General features: G+C 47.3%; 2 protein-coding genes across 4 annotated transcripts in view; one reads left to right on the top strand and one right to left on the bottom strand.

The window, feature by feature from the left end:
- Positions 1–326: 326 nt before the first annotated feature.
- MFSD9 (major facilitator superfamily domain containing 9) lies at positions 327–16,901 on the bottom strand. Of its 3 annotated transcripts, none has more exons than XM_084753627.1 (6): positions 16,714–16,901; positions 13,227–13,314; positions 12,027–12,070; positions 11,159–11,288; positions 7,726–7,935; positions 327–3,409 (listed from the first exon to the last, which is right to left on the bottom strand). In XM_084753627.1, exons 1-6 carry the CDS (start codon positions 16,846–16,848, stop codon positions 2,616–2,618), a joined length of 1,401 nt encoding a protein of 466 aa, XP_084609753.1. In that variant the 5' UTR covers positions 16,849–16,901; the 3' UTR covers positions 327–2,615. The 3 variants fall into 3 exon arrangements, with proteins under 3 accessions (XP_084609753.1, XP_084609754.1, XP_084609755.1); XM_084753628.1 differs by having other exon boundaries at positions 16,726–16,901; XM_084753629.1 differs by having other exon boundaries at positions 13,227–13,371; positions 16,714–16,852.
- Positions 16,452–27,738, top strand: part of TMEM182 (transmembrane protein 182) — a 57,392-nt gene continuing 46,105 nt past the window's right edge. The window contains exon 1 of the mRNA XM_084753632.1: positions 16,452–16,636. The gene's annotated coding sequence lies outside the window, so the exon portion shown is untranslated. The remainder of the gene's footprint in view (positions 16,637–27,738) is intronic.

Genomic DNA, 27,738 nt, shown 5'->3' with positions numbered 1-27,738 from the left:
CCTTCCAACTATGGCTCCTAGTTCCCATCTTTTGCTTGTCCCTCTGGACTGAGCTGTGCATACGCTCTGAAACATAGAGCTCCAGGAGAGAGGCCTGGTTCATGGCATCTGTCTGTCGCTGGCACCCCAGTGCTGGTGGGCAGGTGCGCTCCCTTCACAAACACTCTACATCACTGAAGCAAGTTTCATACAACTCCAAGTTGTTTCAACTCCTATTTGGAGGTTATTTTTCACTTATCCAGGAACAAATTCATGTGCCTCAATCTGATACTTCAGACAGGATTACGGATGTTATGTAAGGGAATTTAAAGAACAGGACACACACATTAACAAAGCAGATTTAATTTCCCTGAGATTTTATCTCATAAAACGATATAAATTCCACTCATCAAACCCGGGTCTGTCCGAGCTTCCCATGTAAATGGATCAGCTAGACAGTGCCTCATCGTGGTCCCTAGGAGGAAAAAGGCTGGAGCCAGAGCATATACATACCCTAGGACATGCTGGTCTGTGGACCATGCTGCGAGCAAGGCACCAGACAAGGTGTAATATGAGAAGCCATTTACCAAATAAGGAGATAAAACAAACAAACAAACAGCCCCCAAGCATCACATTAACACATTCCTGAAGTCACTAGTGCAAGGTAACAAGTGTTTCTCTAGATACCAGTTGAGTTTGGTTTTCATTGTATTGTGCTGATTTTAAAGCCTCAATAAATTTGTAGGTTTGACTTAAAATATAAAGTGCTATGGTTTTAAGAATTAAAGCATGGCTATAGTAAGCATTTATAAGAAACGCCCACTGTCCTTGAGGGTACAGTCTTTGGAGAAACCCTTCTGAAACGTATCCTGACCCCGATAATGCTTACTGTCCTTCTGGACCCAGTCTCCATGACATAGAGATGCTGTGGTGTGGAGGTGTGGCCATGCAGTCCCCATGACATGGAGATGCTGTGTGGAGGCGTGGCCACACAGTCCCCATGACACTGAGATGCTGTGTGGAGGCGTGGCCACGCAGTCCCCAGGACACTGAGATGCTGTGTGGAGGCGTAGCCACGCAGTCCCCAGGACACTGAGATGCTGTGTAGAGGCGTGGCCAAGCAGTCCCTAGGAGACTGAGATGCTATGTGGAGGCATGGCCACTCATGCCATGCTTTGGTCCCTTAAGAATTCTTAGCTCTCGTGTTAAATTCACAGTGGAAACATCTTCAAAGAGAACTGTTTTTCTTATAGCCACAAAAAGAAAGGGATGACATTCAAGCCAAAACTCTTTCCAGCTGTCATAAATACCCCCCCCCACACACACACACAATGTCCAAAGCTATGGAAAAACCTTTTTCTGATTTATAAATAGTAAACATTAGAGTTATGAAAAATGAGTGCACTGAAATACAACTTGCCACTCCATGTTATGTTAGGTTGAACACAGGCATAATTTACTAGAGGAATAATAAAAAGGATTAAAAGGAATGTGACTGTTGACTGTTTGTGAAGAGGTGGGCCCACAGGCAATGCTCATGAACAGTCAATGTAACTCCGACTGTCAGCAAGCCAGGTCCACATAAGACTATGTATCCACCTTCTGGCCTTGTCCTGGGTGCTGGTGAAGGAAGGACACAGCTACACGCCCTTAGTCAGCCTGGCTCGTCCTAGCCAGGTAAGTAAAATGCAACAAAGCAAATGACTTCCAATACCCCAGCAGAGGCCACCCTCCCTGGCCTGGGGTGCCGACCCCTGCCCCTTTCTCTGGAGAGAATACTTGTGTCAACAGCTCTCTTGTGTTTCTCCTTCACTGCCAGCTTGTTAGTGCCAGAATAATGTGATTCCTCAGAGCCCCAGAGCTTCTGGGATCACAGATCTTCCCAAAGTCCTGAGTCAGCTGCAAGGAGAGAAGGCAGCCTGAGAGAGAGAGCTGCTTGCCGCTCGTGACCAGATGCTTGGGTGGCGGAGAGGTGGTATGCTGCAGCTGCAAGCAGTAAGTTCAGGGGGCACGCTCAGTTAGTGGTTAGATTGTTAAATAGTCACTACATTTTACTTCGATCAAAACTAGAAAGTTTCACAGTGCCCCTCGTCCACAGTGGGAAACCCTACAGATCTGGCCTCAGCAAGGTCTGTGTATCTATAGTCTTAGGGGTGGGGTCAGCATCTGATGTTTCACCAGCCAAAAAAAAGCAGCTGGTTCAGTCTCTGAGATTATGGCAGAGGAGCTAACTCTAGGCTTCTGAGAGATGCTCAGCTTGTGACCGGCACAGCGCTAAGCAACGGGCATTGGCTGGGGCTCTTCCCTCCTTCCACACACCACGTTGCTCACCCACCACCATTTGCACCTCCTGTGGCATGCTGCCTTTCCCCGGAAGCAGATGTTAACTTTACTGTCCCAGGTGGGAAAAGATGCCTTTCAGGTAAGCTTCCGACTTGTCCCCCGGATAGAACTATGCTCAATCTAAACTTCCCTTTCTGCAGCCAACTTCTCATAGGCCTGCTGGGTCACCTGTGCAGGCGAGGCCTGGGCACAGGCTTCTGGGGAAAACTGCTCTTACACGACCCACTCTCCTTTAAATGCCCGTTTGGTCCTTGATTTGCCCAGTTCTGATCTGCTTCTCTATGTGGTCCATGCTACTCAGGTTTTAGTTTCTCGCTCCTGTGCCTGCTGAAGTGAGATCTGCCTAGTGACATGATTAAAATAGCCAGCAGGGCTAAAGCAGCACCCAGGCTTGGGGGACCACAGGGACTGATCTCCTGGGCCACTCCTGAGAGGACGGGTGCAATGATACGGCCCACTGCAGTCACAGACTGGCCCACACCTATGACGGAGCCACTGGCCTGGGCTCCGCTCACACTCAGCTGGAGGTCAGTGATGCAGGTCCTCCCGATGGCGGTGGAGAAAGACAGCAGTGTGGAGGAACAGACCACCACTGCCACGGTGCTCGCCGTGGAGTAGAGCAGCAGCAGCAAGCAGGTGAGCGCACTGGAGTGCAGCAGGACCGTGTGCGAGTTGTGTTTGTACAGCCGCAGGATGGGCCCCACAGCAAAGCCAGCCAAGGTGCCCAGGGCGCTCGTGTAGCTGATGAGGTATCCTGTGGTCTTGGGCCGTACCCCAAAACGCTCCTCCAGGGCCAAGACAAAGTTACTGTAGTACAGCATGACAGCCACCCCCATCAGCAAGCGCACGAGAAATATGTCCCACAATGTGGAAAACATCAGGCTCTTCATGTCCTTCAAAGCTGACAGGACTTCAACCCAGGGCCTCTGCGCTTTCCTCTCACTCCTCCTGGCCCTCGGGGTGGTGGCTGCTCCCTGCAGTGCACCTTCTGACTTTATGGGTACGGTAGCATGCTTCTCATCCACGCTCCAACAGGTCTCTGGTCTACTGAGGTTTGTTTCTTTCCAAGGTAACAGCCAAACGAGCCCTGTCGGAATGGTGAGAGAGCCATTAAAGCAGCAATGTGCTGAACTTTTACAATGGCTCCTTGGGAGATAAGTGAGTATTTGTATTATATCAGTCACCTGTATCTCATGCCAGATTGACTTGGTCATATTGATCCCAGCATCCCCAGCTTTACTGTGGCATCAGGGTCATAGCAATGGACTCCTAAACTCCATAAAAGCTACTGAAACCGCACAAAACAGTCCCTGTCTTCTCAGCTCGTATGCAGATATCTTCTATGATGTCGCTTCAAGCTGTGATCCTACATTCACTAGAGTGTACACCTAAGTGCCTTTCTCACCAAACCTTCTGCTTATGTATCTGCCTGCCCACCCATCTGTCCACCCGTGTGAGCACACATGGCTCACAGAGTGCGTTTGCAGTGTGCTGACAACACCAGACATACACAAACAGATCAAAGCCTAGGGAAAAGCTTGCCCTCATAAACCTAAGAAGAGATTCAGACATGTCAACAGGCAACTGGCTTACAATGTAAGGGCCGTGCTAGGAGAGGGGATGGGCCTTGGCCCCGGGCCAGTGGAGAGCTGTGGCTATCAGTGAACACCAGGTGGGGTCTTCTCTGTCCAGGCCACCACGTGTTTTCATAGGTCACACCTACGAAATCGCAGAGTGCCATGGTCAGGGACTATGACACACAGCCTAGCGCAGCAGCTACCGTAGCCATTAAGACAAACCAGCCACTGAGCCCGTCCCTGGCATGCTTTCCCTTTGGGTGTTACAGGCCTTTTTAGCAACCCATGTTCAAAGACTGTCTCACATCTGAACAAGTGTTTTCTAGTCGAAGACACTCTTCTAAGCATGTTCTTAATGGTCTCTCTGCACTCCACGTTAAGTCTGGCCCAATGGCTGCTTCAGGTTGTTTTCAAACACCTCGTGAGCACACAGCTTTGTCCAAATAATACTATATAAAGATTTCAGGCATGAACACGCTTATGACAAAAAAAAAAAAAAAAAAAAAAAAAAAAAAGGAACCACAATCAATCATAGACCTGATTTTTAAAAAAATCTATTCTTATCTTAATGGGGGCCATTTTATCCAGGAATCCTGATTAAAAACAGAGAAGAATTGTTGACAGGCTCAGAGGGAAGAGTAGAACTAAAACCATGAAACAAGTGCTGAGTGTGCAGCTCAGTTAATACAGTGCTTGTCTAGTGTACACACGGCCCTGGATTCCATCCACTACCACTCACGGTGGAGCCGGTGACACACAGCTGTGATCCCAGCACCCAGAGGGCAGGGGCAGGAGGGTCAAAGTCACCTTCAGCTACATAACAAGTTGGAGACTGACCTGGGCTACCAGGGGCCACGTCTCAAGACCATAAATGCTTAGATAAAACTGCTTTTGTGAGAAGTCTTCCTGGTTCCTGTAGCCAGGCCAAAAGTTTTGCTAGCACACATTAGACTATGCAAGAAGGCAGAGAAGTCACCCTCATAGCTCGGGATCAAGCAGCCAAGCAGGAAATGAGCCCAAGTCTGTTAGATACCACAGCCTAATTTCTTAGCTGGAGAAACACAAGTTAGAGAGGAAGGCATGACGGCAGCACTGGGTGAGGGAATCAGGGGCTCCGTTCTGGCTCTGTGGGTGAGGGCATCACCTCTATTCCTGTAGTCACTGTAGCTGGGAACACACATACACACAACTGTACGTTCCTAAGGCACCCAACATTTGACCATAGGCTCAGGCTGGGGCAAAATGCCAAAAGCGCTATCCCTGGGATTGGAAGGTGCAGAATGTGGCTCTCCAAGTAAAACAGCCACCACCAGCACCAGATCAGTCGTGTCCACTTGCAAGAATTCATCACACAACAAATATGCACTTAAGTATGCATGCCAGTAGCGATCAAAAAGAAAAAAAGAAGCAGCTATCAACTTGGGAGTCAGTGAGGCAGACAGGGAAGGCTGGGAGGAAGGGCACAGCTGGCTGCAGACATGCCCTCATAAAAGGAGGGGGTGGATCTTGGTCTGGACTATGGTTCCAAGGCTCCTCTCAAACCACTGTGTGCAATTCTACCTTAACTGTACAGGCAGGTGTCCAAGGAGGTGCTAGTCGCTGTAGGCTGGGGAGTTAGTGAGGAGGGTCTTCTCCTATGTGGCTGTTGGAAAGGAGCATTGTCCACAACTGGATGCACTTCCCAGTGGGGCTGCTGAGACTCACTCCTGCTTCTGTCTGCAGCCCTAGCTGGTGCTCTACAGTACAAAGCCCTGAAGCCCGCTGGCTTCCCGGGCCGAGCTTGGGTGGAACTGTACTCCACTTTTTCCCTGGAGCCTTTTACGGAGGGGTGGACATGTTTTAGTTTCCTCTGAGAAAGAAGTCTTGCTACAAAAAAAAAACCCTCCGTAGTCATTTTATGCTTACATGCTTATAAGAAATATTAAATATTGATTGATCTCTTCTATCGAGTATTATAAAATTTGCTTTTTATGACCAGGAACTCAGATCCTTCTTTCTTCCTCTCTTTGTAAGACTTCTTTGCAAATGTTTTAATCTCCCGCTAAGGAGTACAACCTTTGTTTACACGAAGGTCCTACCACATTCTGGATGAAACTGATTAACCTTTGCCCCCTCATTGCCTTTCAACTGAGGCTTTTAAAGTAGCCAGTGGTGAAAGATTCACGAGATTCAGGACAATTCTCAGGACTGGCCTCCTGGGTGAGCATGCGGGTTCTGATCCTGATAGAGATTAAAAGCGGCTCTGCCACAACTAAAAATTAAACCCCTGAACTTCCCTTCCTGGATCTGAAAGTGACCCAGCATGGATTTGTTGCTCATTACTATGCCCCAAGGAGAAGGTTCAAACCCCTGCAGTAAAGGCCAACCAGACAGTCTGCATGGTTTTTCTCACCCACAAAGCTGCTTACTCAAGACCTGTCCACGCCAGGGTCTCTGGGCAAAGAGGAAGAGTCGTTGGGCACGTGTCTCACACAAGGATCCCACAGCGCAGGAGGTGACTACTGTGGACCATGTGCAGGGCCATGTCAAGCAGAGAGGTCCCCTGGCATAACGCCTGCCCTTGTGCAGTACACTGGAGAATAGAAACATGGGGCTGAAACAGTAACAGGGTTTTGAAGTGCTACCAGAAACTCTAAGCTGGTTTTGTTCAGAATGACCCGGCAAAGACAAATGAAGCAAATGTCTGTGAAGTAACTGACAGGAGGAAGAGAGCTGGGAAAGACACACGGGAAGAACATGGTTACAGGGGATGAAGCAGTGCACAGCCTTTCAGTGCAGCCAGGCTGCACTCGTGAGGCAGGCCAGTGGGGCTATGTGGCAGTGCAGGTGGGACACAGAACATGATGCTGCCCATCACTGTGCAGGATGAGTAAAGCCTGACACTACCCTGGCCAGGAGGCACTGAGGGGTCTGTGGCAGGAAAATGTAGAGTTGGCTTTCTTTCAAACTTCGATGCTTCATTGAAAAATTTAACAGATCTATTAGAGATACGTTCATATAAATTATAATATCTAAGATAATATATATCGAACAAAATAATGGAATTGGTTCCTATCCTATGCCATACCCAAAAATGAACTCAAAATGCATTAAAGATGAATGTAAGGCCTAAACACATAATGCCTTGAGGAAGAGGGAGGGAAGCAACTTCTCAGCACTGGGCTTGGTAACCATGTTTCTGGGTGTGCAGTAACAAGGAGGACAATAAAAACACACAGAGACAGCTGACCTACCGCCAACTGAAACACTTCTGCTCAGCAGGGACACAGTCAAAGGTCAGTGCAAAGAATAAGGGTTATTTTAAGAACCCATATCTGATAAACAGTTAATATTAAGTCAGACAAAATTGGAGCATGGAGCCGGGAAGTGGGCACAAAGTCCCACTCGGGGCGAGTAGGTACTAGTCACTGTTGGCCAGGAGAGGAGAAATGGTTAAGAGTGGAACTGCAGAAGATGGCACCTCAAGGCCAGGGGGACACAAACTTGTCAGTCACTATGAGAGCAGCAAAGAGGATCATCAAATTAACTCTTGTTCTTAAACAAGGAATCTGATGATTACTGTCATCATTACTGTATTAATGTGTATGTGAGTGTATGTGTTTTTGTGCGTCAAATGTGCGTGAGTACAGGTGCCCGTGGAGGCCAGAGAAGATGTCTGATCCCTATAACTGAAGTTATAGACAGCTGTGAACTGTTGACATAGCTGCTGCGATCCCACTGCAGACCTCTGTCGGGGCATCCACGTAAGTCGGCTTCATCTGTATTTTAAAAAAAAAAAAAAAACTTGCCAGAAGATGTAAGAGCATGTGCCCAATGGACAACTCACCAGCATTGAGGAGGAAGATGGAGCAGCAGATGAGGGCTGTCACATAGAATCCGCCATCCACTTCCGTCAGATACCCACCAACCATGGGGCCCAAGATGAAGCCTACCCCTGAGGCCGTGTTGAACTGGCCCAGCACGAGCGGCCGCTCCTTCTCTGTGACCAGGTCAGAAAGCAGTGCCCTGGAGATGGAGAGGGTGTGTTTAAAGACACCTGCAAGGGAGAAAATACGTGCTCTGTAACTGTCTGAACTGGCACAGAGCAGAGCCCTCGGGGCTACTCTTCCTTCCGGAGCCAAATGGAATTCTCGCTTCCATTTTCTGTGAGTCACCACATCATAATGGACTCCAGCCAGCACCCCGACAGTGGCTGGTCACCACCGCATCTCTGGCATCACGTGCCTGAGACTTCGGCTAGCCCATATCTCGCCATCATGCCCCAACATTCCTTGCCATCCAATTGAAATTCCTGGTGGCTGTTAGGTCTCAGACAGTCCAGACATCCAGAAATGGACCATAGGAGGATTTCTAGCATTTAAACAACTGCCCACGTTCCTCAGGAATTAGTGAAAGCAAAGCCAGTCCCCATCTGCCAAAGGAATCACTTCCCTCACTCCTGGCAGAAGAGACAAATGGCAAAGTCCATGGCGGCTTTCCACCTCCCACAAACCCACAAGCGTCGATCATGCATGTCCACGTCCACACCAGCATCCTAGCCCCACTCAGCCTACTCACTTCCCTCCTCCGAATCATGGCAAGGTCTTCCCCACGCCCCCTGCATCCTCACTGTACTTTCCTCTTCCTCTTGATAGCCACTAATAATCTCTCTTCAGTATGGTCTACTCTCTTTCTCTCGCGATCTCGCTATGTCCGTGACTCTCTCTTGTCTCCTAGCCCTGGCCATATCCAGTCAGCTGACCATGCTCAGCCTGCTTCGTTCTGTCTCTGCTCTGCATATTCCCTATCTTTCGCCTACAATAACAACCTTTAACCATACAACGGGGGCAGTCATGCCTGCAATCTCTTTCCTGCTCCCTCGAAGTCACCTGGTGACCATGGCTTCTCCCTTTACTCACTACAAAACAAATTACAAAACGCATACCAACCTATCCTATGCCATCACTGCTCCTAATCTGTGGACAAAGCAGTGAGCTTAACCAAAAATGCCAAAAAAACCAAACCAAAACAAAACAAAAAACAACCAACCAAACAAAAAGCCAACAGCAACCCACAAATAAACAGTGAAATCCGCCCTCACGGAATGAGGGTTTTTCTTGGGGTAAAGTATAGTGAATGCATGAGAAGGTGATGGGGCCGGGGCAGCAGGGAGGAAGATGCCTGAGAGGAGAAACTCGAGGCCTCTTCATATTGTCAACACTGACTGCCACATGGCAGCGGGACCCCTGAGACTATGACAGTGTCTTCAGATAACCAATGCCAACCGCTCCCCACTACTCGGAGACTTGTCAATGTGTTTGTTGACTGCCCGGTTGTGTCAGCATGGCTGTGTTCTCCTGAGGATTGTTTGACGTCTATGTGAGGAACACTTAGACCAGCCACTTCGGCTGTCATCTTGTAAGACCTAGAATAAGCTCCCCTCCCTGCGCCTCATGCCAAGCTGTGATGCGGTGGCCTCCTTAGAGCATCTCATGCCAAGCTGTGACGCGGTGGCCTCCTTAGAGCATCTCATGCCAAGCTGTGACGCGGTGGCCTCCTTACAGCATCTTGCTTGTCCCCTCACAGTGCAGCCACTCAGGCCCACTCATACCTCCTGTGCCCACCCCAAGGTTCCAGCTCAAAATGTGAGGATGTGCACTGGACACAGTGGACAGCTCTGTCATAAAATAAACCATGAAATCCCTTTTAGGATACATAGACTCTCTGTAGCCTTGTTCTAAAACATGGAGGTCTGGGCTGAGAGAAGATTCTCAAGAAATCTCTAAGGAACTTCGTGTGTTTCTTTGAAATTAAAACTGTGCTGGGTTCAAGGGGAGGGAAGAAGACCCTGGGGAGAATAGTCTAGAAACAACCCAGGGGCGTGTTCTTAAGAGGTTGGGAACGGAAGAGCAGAAGTCTGGTGCAGGCATGAAGTAGGGGTACATTTCGGGACACAAGGACCTGAGTCTGCAGCTGACTGCAAACACAGAACCCTGGCAAAGCTCTCAGTGCTCCCTCTCAGCACAGCACGATCCCCAAACACTGTGAAGGGCCAGGTGGGGACAAGAAGAGCTGGAGATAGTACTCCTTTCTGCAAAGCCCATGATGTCCATATATTAGAACTCCCCACTCCCCGACGACTGGGGGGACTAGGCACACTTCATACTAAAGGAAAAATAACCCCACTCTACCCAAGAATCTCTACCTGTCTTGCACACAAAATTTAGGTTCTCACTTGTCTGCTGCACTCGTTTGTAGAGAATTAGGAACAGGGCATAACAGAATGGAGGAATACAGTGAGTGGTCCTGAAAAACACTGCAAACCAAGCAAAGCTATAATAGATGCAGCCTCAGGATGCACGTAAACTGTAATTTTGGGTGTGCTGGTGGGGCTGGACCGTGGACTGCCTTGAAGAAAGTTCCAAATGTAAAGCAACAGCAAAACCAACGAAACGGATGTGGGAAGTCGATTCCAATAACCTCTACTTCCACATGCATACTCCGGATGGCGTGACCATGCCGAGTGAACATCCTTGGCTGTACGTTAGTGGTAGAGCTCTCCTCTCCCCTGGGGTGTTAATGAAGAAGCTTAACCTAAAGAGGGCAGACGTGTAGGGTAGCATCCCTGTGACCACAGTATCGAGGTCTGCCCATGCTGCACTGGTTAAGGAAGGAAAAACCGATGAGATCCGGGGCTCTGGATGCTAAGAAAGGCAAATGGGAATCCAGTTTCCACAGCAGGTCCCCACCCACCAGACACCTAACAACGGATAAAAGGCTGCACTGAAGGTCCAAGAAGAAAGCTCTCTCAAGGTGTCAGAGATGGTCAAGAGTGGTCTAGAAAGAGGAGACCAGTTCCAGGTCCTATTACACAGGAATGCAGTCTCCTGCAGTCAGCAGCCAGAGCCACTGGGCCACATCTCAGCACCGTGAATCCCTGGGTTGGCCGAAGGCATCCCACATGGCCTTAATTGTCTGAACAAACATGGAGAGGTAGGGCGGGAGGAAAGAGACAAATCAGGAGCGGTGGGATACTCCAGACTAACAATTCTCCAGGAGGCTCTGTCACAGGCTAGGATGGGAACCTTGACCAAGCTACCAGAGGGCCCGCCAATAGCAAATGCTCAATACACAGCAACTGCTAGTCAAGCAGCTGCTGCCGTCATTTCTACAGGCATTGCTCTCTGAAGCCAGGCTCTGACTGAAGAGTCGTTATCAAGCAGGCTCAGCTTCATACAGAGAAATACACCTAAGTCACCTCCTCGGGGACCAGAACTTACCTACGGGGACTCTGGCCAGCGTAAACAGGAAGATGCTGGTGGACATGCCAAGGAGGAGATAACCCAGGGCGCTGAGCAGAATGCACACTAGCAAGGAGGACCGTCTTCCAACCACGTCACTCCAGCAGCCCTGCAAGGAACAAGCAGAGGTGTCCAACAGCACAACCACCATGCAGACAGATACCAGGACCGTTCAGCGCATGGAAATGCCAGGGAGCGGGATAGGGACAAGGCTGTGGCGTGCCGCTGCCAATCTGTGAGAACCAACAGATGACTCCAGACCGGCACGGACACAGGGGAGCTGCACGGGGAGACACCTGGATGTCAGACTACCAAGCAGCTGGGAAGACAGAATCACCTCTGAGGCCCTCTACTCCATTTTTAAAAAATATTTAATCAAAGTGGTTTCTATGAAATTACTCATAAATAATGCAGCGATTGGTTCAGTGTACACACTTCCACACAGAATGGTAGAAATGTAGGTGGAGCTCACGGCCGCCAATTACACGGTGCAAGCAACGGGTGATAACTTCTGTCTACATTTTTTTTCTCCAGTAAAAAAAAAAAAAATTCAGCACCGAGTCACCGGGACAGCATGCTATGTTATAAAGCCCCTTATCCCCCAACATGTACCAGTGGCTCAGTGCGCCTCACAGAAGCAGCCACGTCTTCCCGTGAGCCACTCAAAGGGCAGAGGACAGCATTCTACCCCCGTCTTACATAGGAAAGCACACTCACTCTTCAGTAATCCTGGAGCCTCCATTTTGTGAGCACCGCAGTGGGTGACCCACCGTGTCATGTGACATGACTGGGTGCTTGAGATGGGCTGCTGGGTACAGGGCAGCTTACTGGATGGAGGATAGCTTACCACAAAGGTGCTGGAGAAGAGCTGCAAAACGCCGTACAAGGAGCCTGAAAAGCAATCGGTAGCATTAGAAAAAGCCGTGGCTCAACAGGCAGGCAGAAGGCGAAGGGAAAAATGCAACTTCAGGAAGCTAAATTGCTCTTTATCTTTTCTAAAATACTTTAAAAGCCCTCAAATTAAAATGTGAGCAAGCAGGTGAGAATGGCAGCAAGGGCCCGTCTTGGGAAGACTGAGAGTAGTGCTGCTCTGTCTAAGAGTGAAAGTCCGAACCCTGGAAAAATACAACGGAGCATCGAATTTTCACACCAACTCAGACAGCTCAAGCATCTCAGAGGTGAGGGTAGCATAAATGAGCCCATGACATTCATGAATGGATAGGCCGTAAGTCATACATGCTGACCACAGTACCAAAGAGCTGTTTAAAAACCAAGCAAAATTTCGAAGGAAAAAGCTTTCGTTAAATAACGAACTCACAGAGTTCTTTCCCTCCCAGGTCCACTTGGCTGTTCCTAGCGGTCTACACGCTACCAGTTGGTCAGCGTAAATCAAGGTACATCTCTTGAGGAAAAGAATAATCATGGGAGGGATCAGGACATGGCACAGGTGATGTGGAAAACCGCCTGGTTTCCCCTCCATCTTGTGAAGGACACAGGGCTGTTAGCACTAAAGGTTTTTCAGTACTTAGCAGGCAGGTTCTAAGCCCTGGGACTCCTGTTTCTTTCACAAATCAACACAATTTAGACGGAATTTCACACTGTATGGACAGAAAGTCCACAGGCTTCTGGGATGCGCTGGTTGCATGGGATGCTTACAGCTAGTTTCCCAAAGCGGTCAGCCAAAGCTTTTCCCATTAGGTGTGACGTCCACATATCACCCCTTTGGTCTCACAGTAAGTTCCAGAACTGTGCCTGTGCACAGGAGGCCAGAGTCCATGCATCGCCTGCAACATACACAGCCCAGCCCAGAGGCTCAGGAAGTCTGGCTTCCATCGTACGGGCTATGGAAATAACTCAGACCTCCAAGCCTTCCCAAGTGCATGTGAACCGGGCAAAGATGAATGCCATTTGCTTCATGGTGGTACTTGGAAACAGTCTGGCAGTCATTTCATTCTGCTTCCTTCTGAGTGATGTTTGGCTAAGGGCTGAGTTACTGACAGAGGATTTGAAATTCACATTTTGCCGATAGGCAGTATTCCACACTCACCGACTACTCCAGCAACCACAGGGCTCACTCCAAGGGACTTGACATGAAGGCTCAACAGTGGGACGACCATGCTGACACCAAACAAGTCCTGTGAGACACCGAAGTCCAGAGGACTCATGAGTCCTGAGGCTCAGCAGGATTTACACTGTAATTCAAATTTCACACACGTAAAACCCGTATCTGAACTTTGGAGCAAAGAAGAAACCATACTGTAGACCACAGTGACCAGGTTATATGTTGCGATAAAATCCAGGTACTTCTAAATGCCCGCGCCAACTTGACCTAGGATCAGTTTTTCACTTCAGCCTCTTTGTGACTGGCTTTTAGCATCTGAGGAGGTTGCACAACACAAGTCCTTCACACAAAGAAGGGAAGCCAGGATGAACTGAAAATCTCACAGTGTTGTGTAGGTAACGAAGGAGGGACGGTTTGTATTTATTAGCAAAGCTGTTTTTGCTTAGGTTAGAGTCTCAAGTCACAGAAAGGAACAGATGGACCAGGGTCTGTGCTTTTTGAGACAGCATCATTACGTAGCCCAGGTTGGCCTCTGTGCTCAGCCTCCTGAAAACTAAGATCATATGCATGTTCCATCGCTCTAGGCTTCCAAATCTGTCACACATCAGTACCTGAGAGGAAAGCCCCCAGGAAAGCATGCGGAAGATAGAAAGCTGGTGAGATACTGACATCCACAGACTAAGGTCTATGGAAGATAACGCAGAGGCGCATCAGGAAAGCTGCCGATACTAAGTTAGTGCCCGGTGGGTCTTAAGTAACTCTGTTTTTGCCAGTGAAGCTGGCTGCAGGCGCCTTCTGCTCAGGAAGTACTAATATAAAATCTCTTCTGTGTCACTGCAACGAGCAACTCCTCCCTGAGCCATAGTTTCTACAAACCACCATTTTTTCATATGCTACCTCTGACAGCAGGCCATGTGCTTGCATCCACTCACAGTAAGATGAGGCCATCTAACCTTTGTTCCCTGTGCATCAGCATTTCCCCCATGGAAACCGATGAGTACATACAAGCTTCAGGGCCTTTTGCAGGGAGGGAAAACAGTGTTTCTCCCTGGTGGGCTATCTCAATGAGGATGACCTGTCACCTGCTGCAGGCTGGAAAGAGGGGACAGAAACTGACCAGGTGTCTGGAGGCACCATCTTGGCTTGCTAACCAACACGCGCCAAATGAATGAGTTTGGCCTTCCCCGTGAGACAAATTAAAAACCCACAGTATCACAGGCTAAAACTAGGACTTTTACAGATGACTTCTCCAATCGTGTGTCCTTCCTCTTCAAATCAGAAGCCTTCCCCTCAAGCCTTTGGGGTTGCTAAATATATAAAAACAGCAACTAAGCTGCTCATAATGCCCCTGGGATGTTGATTAGTAAGTCAGCATTAGTTCCCTCAAAGATATATAAAGCAGCACATGATAAAATCCTTCATAACATTTCTCACTGAAAAGAAATCCATCATCTTTTAAAAAACTACTTGGAAATCATATGTATTTCCCTCAAGGCATGCTCTTGAATATATTATTTTATTTCTCAAAGTTTTACACCAGACTAGATTTGCCATGTGCAGAACACACAGAAAGCACGAGAGTGGCTGTCAATACCCAAGTCAGCCTTGGAAGGGTGCACGGAATGAACGAGGTATGAACTGCTTAACTTCTCAAACCAATCGGAATTCTAGCTCCTGTCGGACCCTTTGCAAACTGTGCAGTGGCTGTCTCTCTGTTCCTCACCCACATCGTTCAGCATGTACCTCCTAATTCTTTTTTTCCCCAAGTCATTCCTTAAATATTTAATACAAAAGCAGAAAACCATTTTTTTCCCGTTTGATGTTTTTTTTGTTTTGTTTTGTTTTGTTTTGTTTTTTGTTTTTTTGAGACAAAGTTTCTTTGTGTAGCCTTGGCTGTCCTGGAGTCACTTTTTGTAGAGCAGGCTGGCCTTGAACTCAGTGATCTGCCTGCCTCTGCCTCCCAAGTGTTGGGATTAAAGGCGTGCGCCACCACACCCGGCCAGAAAGCCACTTCTAATGAGAGTGATTTATTTGTCTTATAGGAATTCCACTCTCACGGGCTGGAGTCCAAGGGCACAGTAAATAGGCAACTCCTCTGATGACTGTGCTCACTTCAGCTCAGAAGCTTCCCACTTCCTGGCTTGCAAGTTGGACAACTGGCAAGCACAGCACACAGTCTATTCTCCAAAAGCAATCTGAAAGCCAGGCATGATGGCTCCACAATGCCAGCACATGGGAGGTTGAGGAAGGAGGACTGCCATGAGTTCAAGGCCAGCCTGGGCTACAGTGACACCTTGTCTGGACAGTAGCCCCTGGCAACCCAAAGGCTCCTGTGCCTGCCCCAGTGCCAACACGAAAGTCAGCTTTGCACTGGTTGATCACCAGTTAGGGGATGTTCACTGCAGAGAACAAAGATTTTCAGTCTCTGCTTTGACTTGCTATGGCCCCAGAGGCTTGGTGATGTGCCCACGGCCACTCTGATGGCTCTTCTAGTAGTCCTGTGCTAATTCTAGCTACTCTGCAGTCTGGAGGGGAAAAAAAACCCACTAGGCTTATTTCATCTGGACAGTGAGCAGTTCCTGTTTACCGGGCCCAGCGCTGGTCAGGTCAGCCACAAAGCCTCCCACTGACCTCTCCACTAACTGGTTCCTTTGCCTGATGAGGAAACCCTACAGAGTGCTCCTTCTGAGCCAAAGGTAGACTTGAAAGAGGAGTGCAGGTGAACCAGGGTCCCTGCTCAGAAAATGGTCCAAGACTCCCCACTTATGCCTATCAGTAAGACTGTAAATTCTCTGGAAACAGACATGGCCTATGAGACCACGGTTCCCCGGGCACAAACGACATGGCAGGCATTCAGAAATTTCATGAATATTAAATTAATAGGTGAACGGGGAAGAGTAACTTTTTAAGCTTATCATTCTACAAGGAAAGGACTGCCTGTGAACCAAACATACATACATATGTGTGTGTGTGTGTGTATTTGTGTGTATATATATATGCGTGTGTGTGTGTGTGTCACACACACACACACACACACACATATTATAACAAAACAAAGGCACATGCTATTTTGCCAAAGGCAGTGGTGTGCAGTTCACACACAACTGTGACTTTCAATTTCAGTCTTGAAGACCTCGCAGGTAGATGAGCCATTAGCAAAGACTTCCTGACCACTGCTGTGGGGGGAAAGGCCTGTGTCCCTGCAGCACGAGCTGCCTCAAGCAGCCTCTGTTCTCTATCCTGCACTGGCCACTGCAAACAGCAACTGGGGTCGCGCTCCCAGCGGCAGGGTCAAGGAGTCACAGCTGAGGTCGGTGGTGAAGGGGCAAGCAGAGGCGCCTCACAGCACACTTCAGGTTCTGGGCTGGAGCTGTGTTCATCCCCGGGAACCTGAGGTAAGCGCAACCCTTTCCAGGAGCCCAAGTCTCGCACAGGCTCAGTGCTTTCCCTCAGCCCCAGGGCGGGCACTCACCAAGAAGCCTACCAGGTAGAGGCAGAGCAGGAAGCGGCGGGAGCCTGCAGCACTGGAAGCTGAAGTTGCTGTCGCCCTGGTCTCCGAGGTCAGCCCCTGCCCCGAGGCTCCAGGCTCGCGGACCCCCAGCGCCATCACAGGCTGGGGGCTGCAGACGCCTTAGCCGTCGGCAGGCCACGCCCCCCGCGGCGGTCACGCCCAGAGTTGGTCACGCCCATAGCGGAAGCGGGCGGCCTGCGCCTGCGCAGGTGGGAGCCTGTCGCGTGGGGTTGGCCTCAGTCTTGTGCTGTACTGATATAGAAGGCGTGTTAATTCAAGATCCTTGACAAAGGCAAGTTCTGTGGCAAGTGAATGATGCCATCTTTCCTCGCTCCCTGGTGTGAGGCAAGAGGGGATGATGTCTTTTTGCTAGAAGCAGGTTTTCCTCAGTGATAGCCCCAGGTTCACAGTTTGGAACCTTCTAACCCGGACAGGGATCTGGGTTTAGAAGACACTTACTAAAGTGTTCATATTCATATGTCCCAGGACAAAGGATTGCACAGGAAAACATAATTACAATAGAAACAGAAAAATTATTGAGAAAGGAAAAACAGAACCTGGAATAGGAGTGGCCTAGAGATATGGGGAAAGGCTAGTGTTCCAAAGCACTGGGCCTTGAGACTGTGGACTCATGCTGTGGACAGCAACACCCGGTTTTTGTTTTTGTTGTTGTTTTGGTTTTCGGGGTGGGGGGGGGCTTCTTTCATGTGTTAATCTTGGTGTGGCCCTTTCAGGTTCCTACTCTCCTGACACATTAGTCTGGGACCAGTTGGCTGTGTTGCTCACAGCTTTTTCAGGGCAACACAGCATCAGTGCGGAGTACAGTAGAACAAAGCTATCACTTCATGGCTCTGAAGCAAGAATAAACAAGGAAAGTGCCACAGCCACGCAGTCTCAACAAGTGTCTTACAAGGACAGGCATGATGCAAACTACAGCACTGTCAGGATAATGTGCAAAAAAGAACATGCTGGTGTGATGAAAATTACCAGACTTTGTCTTTGAATTGATACTAGTTTTTAGGGACTCACAATGGTTTCATGTTCTATCTGTCAAGGTAGAATTATGTCAGGAGTCCCCAAGTCCATTTCCCCAGATTCTGAAATGTTCTTGAAGAAGTCACAGGCCTCATAAAAAATGGTTGTGTTGTGGCTTAATTTTATTATGTAAAAGAGATAGAAAGTGTTCTAGTGTGCTTTCTCTTGCTGTGACAAGCAACCATGACCCAAAACAACTTGGAGGGGAAAGAGAATTTCAGCTTACAATTCTAGCAAGCGTCTGGGACAGTGGTTCTTATCCTGTAGCTCTTGACCCCTTCCGAGGGAAGGGCGTCTACATATCAGACAGCCTGCATACCAGGTATTTGCATTAGAGTTGATAACGGTAGCAAAGTTACAGTTATGAAATAGCAACAAGATAGCTCTGTGGTTGGGGTCACCACCACATGAGAAGGAGCTGTAGTAAAGGGGTGCAGCGTCACTGAGAACGCTGCTCTGGAGGAATCCCATAGGGTAATATAAGCCACTCTATTATTTGGGCTGCATAATTCAGTGACGCATGACGCTCTTGAAATGTTGCGTGGTTCCTTTGTTAAACCTTAGCATGAGAGGCACGGAACGGTCCTCTCACTTGTCCTGTACAACACATGCTTTCTTGTAGCAGATACATAATCTTCTGGATTTCTTCCGGGTCTTTGTAGCGAGCATGCAATCAGCAGTGGTCATTCATTCTCTTCATTAGCTGAATGTTCTCGGTGTTTCTGTGCTTGTTTCTTATATATGCTATAATAAATTGCCACAGACGTAGTGGTTAGAAACAGTACCAGTTTGTTCTTGTGGCATTGGGAGCAAAAAAAAAAAGCTACAGTCTCTATCCTCGCCGCCCCCCCTCACCAGCTTTGGGTGTTTCACTAATTTCTTGCCTAAAAGCTACATCACACTGTAGTTTCACTGTCTGATTGTGTGTGTGTGTGTGTGCCCTATAATCCACTGTAGACAGATTGATTCCAGGGTTCCCTGGACAGCCAGCCTAGCCTCCTTGTCAGTTCCAGGACAGTGAGAATCTGTGTCCTAGAAAATGAAGGGTGTCCACATGTATATGTGTACAAATATCACACACACACACACATACACACTCACGCATGCACATACACACATGCACACATGCATACCAATCTAATGAAAGTAGTAGACATACTCAAGAATTATGCCTTCCATGAGCAAAGACCATTTCACTCAGTGAACTGAAGAATGCCATCCCTATGGTACTTTGGCTGAGGTCAAGTATGTAAAATATTGGAAAAACTGTAGATATTGACAATACTCTTATATTAAGTTCCAAAAGTGAAAATTGTTAACATTTCCATTTATTTATTATGCATGCAGGTTTCTTTAAAGATGACAATGCTCTTCTCTTTGTCTTCTCCTTTTTTAAAAAGATTTATTTATTTATTTATTACATATACAATGTTCTGTTTGCATGTATGCCCTCACACTAGTAGAGGGCACCAGACCTCATTATAGATGGTTGTGAGCCACCATGTGGTTCCTGGGAATTGAACTCAGGACCTCTGGAAGAGCCAACAGTGCTCCTAACCACTGAGCCATTTCTCCTGCCATGTCCCCCCCCACCCCCATCTTCTCTTAAGTATAATTTTATACACAGGTATTTGGAGCTTGACTTAGTTTGGTGATGAGGTGACAGACAATTGAGCAAGACTGACTGCATCTGAGCACTAATCCTAGACACTGACGGGCTTGATATCACCTGGCTTCATGAAGTACAGACTCAGAATTGTCGTATGTAACTTAAGGGTGACTGCAGGTGTGGCAGTGCATGCCTGTCACCTCAGCTTTGAGACGTGAGCTCAGAGTATAGAAGACACGGAGGTGGAAAGAGGGAGTCGTTGGAACGAGGAACAGGATCATGTATTAAGAAAGCAAAACAAGAAAGAAAAAAAAGTGGTAACTAGAGAATGCGTTGGCAGCGTTGTAGACAAAAGATAGGCAGAGAGGGTCATCAGTTTTTGTCCTCAGTTCCAGTAAGATCCTCCCCGGCCCCCTGTGGTACCCATCCACAGCAGGGGGTGGTGTGGTGTTAAACATAGCCAACAGATGGAGCTGTGGGCATCTGCCTGAGCGAGGGGTCTCATTTGGTGTGGCAGGCAGAGGAGTGGGGACCTGTTGTGGCCCTTGGTCTTCAGTGGCTTTCATAGCACCACGACATGACAGTTACTTTCCCAATCAGCTTCCATCCTTCAAATGCCCAGCAAGTGGTTCTAAGCTATTCCCAAAGGTAACTCAGCTGGTGGCTCTCAGGGATCTTTGTCACTTCTCGAGGTGAGTGAAATAAGCCAGAGAAAGATAACAAAGAAAGAAACATTTTGATTTGAAAAGATGAAAGAGAAATAAAACACAGTAGTCTCTGTGGCAAGGTCTAGGAAATCTACAGAAACATTTTGCTAGAACCAAGTAGATGAGGCTACGCTGCAGAGCCCTGGGTGAATATGAAGGCTTAATCATGTGTGCAATTAGAAAGTAGAGCTTAAAGACAAATCACTTGGAAAACTGAAGAAATAAAGTGACAAACACACACAGGCAAGTGACCTTCCTCGGCTCCAAGAAACCCTACACTTCACGGGAGTGCATGGAGATAGCAAAAGACAATTCCCCCCCCCCCAAATGTGCAGTTACGAAGTCCCTAGCTGCCTATACGATGATCACAGATCTTATAGCCATGAAAGACGAGGTAATAGCCCTCAGCCTTCCAGAAAGAAAGCCGAGTTCATGTTTAGAGAAGTGCTGGATCCCCACGGCTGCAAGCTGCTCATTTGTGAGTGGCCCATGGTGTGCGTGGCATCCCCCAGCCTGCCACATCACACGGAAGTGGTGTAGAGAGGGACACAGCGCACACAGAGCTGTTTGTGCTGCTGACTGTGCTGTGAAGAGCCCTCACATGCTGTGAAGAGTCCTCATATTTCTCTGACCTGTGGTTTCATGTTCTGTGCCAGCATCTATGAAATTTCAATAGGCTAGTTCTAATTGATTTGATTTGATTTTTTTGAGACAGGATCGCTTGTAGCCCAGGCTGGCCATAAACTCACCACCCTCTTGCCTTTATTCCTCAGGTGTTGGGAAGGCAAACATTACCAGACCAAGATTTCTAACATAGTTTTTAGCTAGCATATGATCACACTAAAGAGACACAACAGACACCTGTACATTGGACCCTGAAAAATATTGGAAAAAATAATTGAGAAGACCAAAATAAATAAAGATATGTAGAATTATTCTGATAGAGGAGTGAATATTATAATAGCCATTCTTCATTTTTTTTAAACATTTATTTTTACTTTTAATTATGTGTCTGTGTGTATGCACACATGAGTGCAAGTGCCTGCGGAGACTGGAGTTATAGGTAGTCTAGAACCTCCTGACCTGCATGCCGGAACCCAAACTTGGGTCCTTTGCAAAACCATTTAAAGCTCTCAGTGGCCGAGCAATTCCTCTGGCACTCCACAGTAACCATTCTTATGTAATGCACACCACATTGCCAACTTATCTTATTAAGGTTTAAAAGAGTTTATCTACATTTGGTAGGCTTTGGAGTAGTGCTGATGGGGATGCAGAGTGGCAGAAGTAGCAGCGTGGAGAAGAAGCTCAAAGTCTCTTAGTAAGCTAAATTAGACACACATTCACCACACGACTACCTACTGTGCCTTAATATGTTTACTCCAAAGACATGCGAGCTCACACATAAACAAGGCTTTACATACTCAGATGACCATACAAGCTTTATCTATTGTGGGTCTGTGCTGGAAGCAACACAGCAAGTGAGTGGATGAACAAAGGTGGTAGACTCATAAAACTGAGGGCTGTTAGCCATAAAAACCATGGACTCTGAGTTCCTGTAACAGCATAGATGAGTCAACATAGTATGTTGTGTAAAGAAGCCAGATCAAAGGGAAGACGGGTTCTGAGCATCAATTCTTTAAAAAGGAATAGAGGACTTACGGATTCTGCTCCAACAGATAAAGCCCTTGGATGCTCCACTTTCATTCCCACAACAGAAGAAGGAAACAGCCACAATAGGTAGCTTCTCATAGCTGTATCAGAGAAGCCTGTTGCGGGGCAAGCCACTCCCTAGAATCTTGAGAAAGACTGAGAGGATTGGGGCCAAGCTCGGCGGGAGCAGAAGCTGCTGCAATGACTAAGTTTCAGGGACAGCTCCATGGGGACTTGAGGGTGCACTGGACGCTGAGTGCAAACTCGCATGAGCACTGACCCAGTCAACTCCCTGGGGCTAGTGAGGTCATGGGTCTTAGAGGAGAACCTACCACTACCACCTTACGAGACCAGCATCAATCCTAAGTGCCTTCTACTTGCAGGTAAGGGTAGCTCCCAGCCCTCACCAAAGATGCTTCTTCTGTAGCAGAGACCATTCAAGAAAACCTAACTGTTTAAAATACAGATAGCAACTGATTAGGAGGTGCCCAGACCCAACTGTGCATCTACAGCACAACTTCTGCTGGGGTCAGGTCATTGAAGAAAAGGGGTGGGAAGATTATATGAGCCAGAGGACCAGGGGATCTGCTGTGAGGCTGTGTGTCTGCGACCTGACTTGAAAGCTCACGGTACCTCAACAAGGCTGCCTGAGCAAGGCCTGAACAGGGACAGCGATAATCGACTAACATGGAAGGGGGAATCTCAGCCTTGAGCAAAGAACTCCAGGCAGCTAAGGGGCAGTGAGAGCAGCAGAAATCGTCTTCCCCGGGTTAGAAGCTCCATAATAGGTAATCTAATATGACATGGCCAGCACTGAAATCATGTGCATGTACATACAAGCAGCAGCGAGCAGACTCAGCACAGTAGATTAGCTAATATGTAGGGAGACATAGAGAGGAGTTGGAGGCAAAAAAGGGAACGGGCGGAAATTGCATAATATTTTAAGGAAAAAAAGAAAAGAAGGAAGGGATAGAGGGAAGGACAGAGAGAGAGAGAGAGAGAGAGAGAGAGAGAGAGAGAGAGAGAGAGAGAGACTGCTTCTAAGTGCACAGCCCAAGGACCTTAATCCTCTGAAAGTTAATCACAAAATTACAGAACATTTTCCTTCCTGAATATCTTATGAAAATATCATCAGGACCCCAGTGTATTAAGAGTGAATAAGTGAGACAGGGGTAAAGCTAAGATTTCTTATGAAAGGGTTTCCAGGGAAATGTAAGACTGCAGTGAAGAAAAACCAAATGAAGGGAACAAGAAGAAACTGAAGTCTCTGGCATCTCCTATGAAAATATTTCACGTAGCCTGGTGCTTACCCACCTCACTGTGAAACCTTGAAATAGAAACCCTGTCGCCTGAGATCCTGTTGCCTACTTCATCTTGTCCTCAACGGGCTTCACAATGGACAGTGAGAGATAAGAGAAACCACAAAAGACAAGCACCAAGCATTAGAAATAGAATCAGAAATCACAAAGGTCAAAGAATCGACAGGCGACATGAAATGACTATATTAATAGTCTAAGAGTAGATAATATGTGAGAATCAGGCCAGTGACATGATTAAATGCAAACTCACTGAAAGCACCAAGTCAGCATGATGTGGTAAGTAGGCACTGCCTTTGAGGGGCTCACTGGTAGGCCTGACTCCCCCAGTGCAAGAACTGTAGGACCTTCCTTAAGAAAAGTAAATAGAAAATTCCCAAACTGAAATACAGAGAGGATTTTATAGAAAAGAATGGGATGCTCGTGGGCCAGAGGATTTGAAGAGCTATAAGATGCACATAGTGGAATACCTAACAGAGAAGCATGTTCTTCACCACCAGAAGCAGCAGCAGCACTGTCACCACCACCACTGTCACTGCCACCACCACCACCACTGTCACCACCATCACCACCACTGTCATCACCACCACTTCCACTGTCACCACTGTCACCACCACCATCACCACCATCATCAAACATAGAAAAATATCTCAGTAAGCCAGAGGCCCAGAACCACTTACCTGCAGGTGCAGGGCTGTGCTCCTAGTTTTTGGGAAGCTGAGCCTCTCTCAAAACCAACAACCAAAAATCCTAAAACTCAAGTCATGTACAGAATTTTATTGTTACAAGGGGTGAAAGACAGGCCAGGGATGTTGTGCGCATCCTCTGTGGTTGTAGCCAACAGTCATGTCCTTTTCCTTTTTTCTTTTTGGTTGAAACTTCTAAGTCGTAGGGAAGTCATGCCATCTGGTGTTCCTTGGGGAAGCAAAAGATGTCTTCTTTCTGAAATGTGCCATGTTTCCCCTCTTTGTTCTGTGTGCCTGATTTTCCTCAAGAATACACTCATGTTTTCCCAGATATCAAACTGTCAGAGCTTATCATGTGGTAACTAGTGGGTCTCCATGCCCATAACAGGAAGTTAGTGGCTGAGCAAGGAAACCATGGCTGAGTGACTTGGGTTCAGGTCACAGGGGTTGGGTGCTGTCTAGTTTTTCTTGGATTCCTCTGAAGTGAGTCTGATAAGGAATTATTTCTAGAGATAATCACTTATACACTCCAACACTTATACACGCCAACACTTACACACACCAACAGTGTCCTTTATGAGACACCACGCAGCTATGTGATGTCCATGTGGGTACCGACGATGCCCTAAATAGACTCCTGTGCCTTCCCTTTGGTCATCACTCTGTTGAAACTCTGATCCCAAAGAATTGGTTTTTCCATTTCCTGGCTCTTGTCAATGGAGCCGCGATGGAGTAGTTATCAGGCCTCTCTCCAGTAGCACACAGAGTCCTTTGGGAATATGCCAGGCACAATGCAGCTAGGTCATATGGTAGATCAGTTTCTAGATTTTGAGGAGACTTCACAGTGATTTTCATATGCACCAGGCTCCCTCCCCCTCCCCTCTATCCATGCCAGTGTTTGTTTATCAATGGCTGTTGTTCTTCTGACCTGGATAAAATGAAATCTCAAAGTAGGTTTAGCTTGCATTTCACTGATAGCCTAAAGGGGTTGAACATTTTATAAAAAAAAAAAAATGTCTTAGACTTCCAGCTTTTGGGCGCTCTCGGTTCAATTTTATTCCCTGCTTTTAACATTGGGGTGTTGCTTTCTTGATGTTTAGTCACTTAAGTTCTTTGAATATTCTACATGCTAACACTCAGTCAGATGCAAAGATTTTAGCCCATTCTGTAGGCAGCCTTTTCTCTGGAATGGTGGTGTCCTTTGCTGGAGAGAAGCCTTCTAGCTTCCTGTGGTACCATTGATCAATTGTTGGTCTTAATCCCTTGGCTCAGAAAGCCTTTTCCTGTGCCCATAAATCCAAGTGTTTTCCCTGTTCCCTCCTGTACCAGAACCAGGGATTTGGTTCTTATTTTAAGTCATTTTAAAAAATGTACTTTGAATGTGAAAGAACTTTATTTCATTCTTCTTCTGTATCTATCCAGGTTGAGCAGCACCCCCTGGTAAACATGCTGTCTTTTCTCTAGTGTTTCTTGTTGGCCTCCTCGTCAAAAGCTAGGTGTCTGTAGGAATGTCCGTTTATCTGTGGCCCTCGATTCCACTCCATTCGTGAGTGTGTCTGTTTTATGCCGTGCTGTTTTTACCACTAGAACTCCATGGAATAATTTGGAACAACCTAGATACCAGCTGGTGAGCTGATAATGAAATGGGAAACATTTACAAAGTGAGCTGCCACTTAGCTCCGAAGAATGGATTGGAGGTAAATGGATGGAACTGGTGACGTACGTAACCCTGGCACAGAAAGACAAATGTCGTATAGTTTCCTCTCCCTCGTCTGTGGATGTTAGCTTTGAATCTTCAGATATTTGTGTTTCATTTGGAATACCCACTGAGATCGGGAAATTAGTCAGGGGTCATGGGGAGCCAGCACTTAAGGGAGGGGAGATAGAACATAGTGGCATAAATAGTTATAAGGGAATAGGAGAGCAGGGGGTGTTATTTGGGGAGGAGATGGGATAGCAGGGCAGACAATGAGATATGAGGAGAAGTAACTGACACCAAGACCATTCAAACCAGTCGTATAGAAATGACAACTATAGAGGCTCCCTAAAATATGAACACATATACAAATAGTTTAAATGGAGTTACACTATAAAAAGGCAATGGTTCCCCTGGTCCACAGAACAGGGTAACAAACAACAACTCCACTGCCAGGAGTGAACTACCTCTATTGAGGCTATCAGTCAATGAGGTCCCATAGGCCCTCCAATATATCAAGAAATGGTCAAGATTTTTAGTTATCCTCTATAACTATATAATATGATACAGTCCTCTTGTATGCCTGCATCACAGAACATGGAGAAACCAAGCTGGGTCTCACCTAGAGGAGGCTCTATCCCCATTGACATTTATAAAACAATATTAACTCTATGAGAATTCCATACCACATATTTTTTATCATGTTTACTGTCCCTCATCTCTTCCTATGTCGTCTGTCTCCATGCTTACCTTTCTACCCAACCAACATGGGGTTTTCTTTCCTTCATTCTTTTTTTATTAATTAAATCCACTTCGTGTCACCCAACAACTCTTGAGAGTGGGGCCTACCCCAGAGTGCAATTGACCCACCAGGAGTCCTATCATTAAAGAAACCTGACTCTCCCCTTCCCACTGTCTACCAAAACTCAGCTAGTGGGGGATTTTTGAGCCCCTCCCACTCCATCCTGGGATTTTGTCCCGCTTGACCTTTGCACAAGTCTTAGGCGTGCTGTCACAATCACTATACGTCCATATTTGCAACCACCCTTCCAGGAAGATCCCTCATGTTAAGACTGATTGCACCACAGTCCCTGACTTGCTTCACATGGGCCTGTTGAAGATCGCTATGCTAATTCCAGCTCCTGCATGAGGAAGCTTCCTGTTCTATGGGAACAGTGAAAGTCACCAGCAGTTAGTCTACCGCGATATCATCCAGCAGAGTAGTAGTGTTAGGGTCTCCTTCAGGACCCCTGACTGGTTTATCCATAGGTTCTGGGCTCTGTTAACTGCGGCAGGAAAGGATTCCATTTCATGAAGTGAACCATGGCTCAGTTAGAAAGCAGTGGGTCACTCCCATAACCTTTGTGCGATACAGCACCGGTTGGCTTATCTTGTCAGTCCAGGCGCCACTGTAGCTTGTGGGATTCCCATTTAGGTAAGACTGATGATCACGTTTCTCCTGCAGTGCCATGGCTATCACCTTTCAGCATCATGGAAGTCCCGGGTTTTACAAAATTCTCAAAAGAACCGATACAGAGAACAAAGAAATTGGATTTTCTCAGGGACTCTCATCTTGAGAGCAGGAAAGGGCTGAAGCTTGGTGGCAGCCAGAGAAGGCCTTGTCTCCCAGAAGGGGATTTCACATTGCTCAGACACATTGCCAGACACCTCGCAGGAGAGACTGATCTAAGACAGTGGTGATGTCTGGCCACACTCTGACCAGGAGTTTGTAACATGCGTGTTTCTTAACTTCTATTGAAACTTCAACCTATCCAGGCTGGGAAGGCCGACTTAGGGGTGTGTTTTCTCATCTTCCCATTAGCTACATTCAATAGACTTCCTCTCTCTCTCCTTCTGACTATTACTTGTCTAATTTAAGGCCTACTGAGTATGGATAGCAGGGTCTAGCTTGCTAGGGTTGCCAGGCCCAAGTTCTGATCCTAACTAAACATTCCAGTACTAGCTAGGAAGCCGATTGTGAAATATACTTTTGTAATGCAATATCCCTTTTGTGAGCCATTGGAATAATCCTCAATTAAATGGAGAATAGTGTGAGGTACTGAAGTGAAGGAGGCTAGAACCCTTGTCAGAAGTTGTATTCAAATGTAAAAGTGTCTGCCGAGGACAGCAAGCGATAGAATGCAATATTTACCTATGGCCAGCAGATGGCAGTGCTCAAATCAATTCTAGTCACTATCAGTAAGATGGACAGTTGAGTTGCTGAGCAATCCTTTACAGTTTCATGGCAGCTGTTAGAGATGCAGCGAGACTAAAAAAAACCAGAACC

Source organism: Acomys minous (genome assembly GCF_964271855.1).
Source record: "Acomys minous genome assembly, chromosome: 13".
Classification (NCBI taxonomy): Eukaryota; Metazoa; Chordata; class Mammalia; order Rodentia; family Muridae; genus Acomys; species Acomys minous.
Note: the sequence above shows the minus strand (reverse complement) of the source record. Positions and strands in the feature narration are given on the sequence as shown.

Coding starts and splice junctions, on each gene's coding strand:
- MFSD9 (XM_084753627.1), bottom strand. CDS start 16,848: ATGGCGCTGGGGGTCCGCGAGCCTGGAGCCTCGGGGCAGGGGCTGACC. Junction 13,315..16,713: donor TCTACCTGGTAGGCTTCTTG/GTGAGTGCCCGC, acceptor GGTGTCTCACAG/GACTTGTTTGGTGTCAGCAT. Junction 11,289..12,026: donor TCTTCTCCAGCACCTTTGTG/GTAAGCTATCCT, acceptor TGTTCCTTGCAG/GGCTGCTGGAGTGACGTGGT.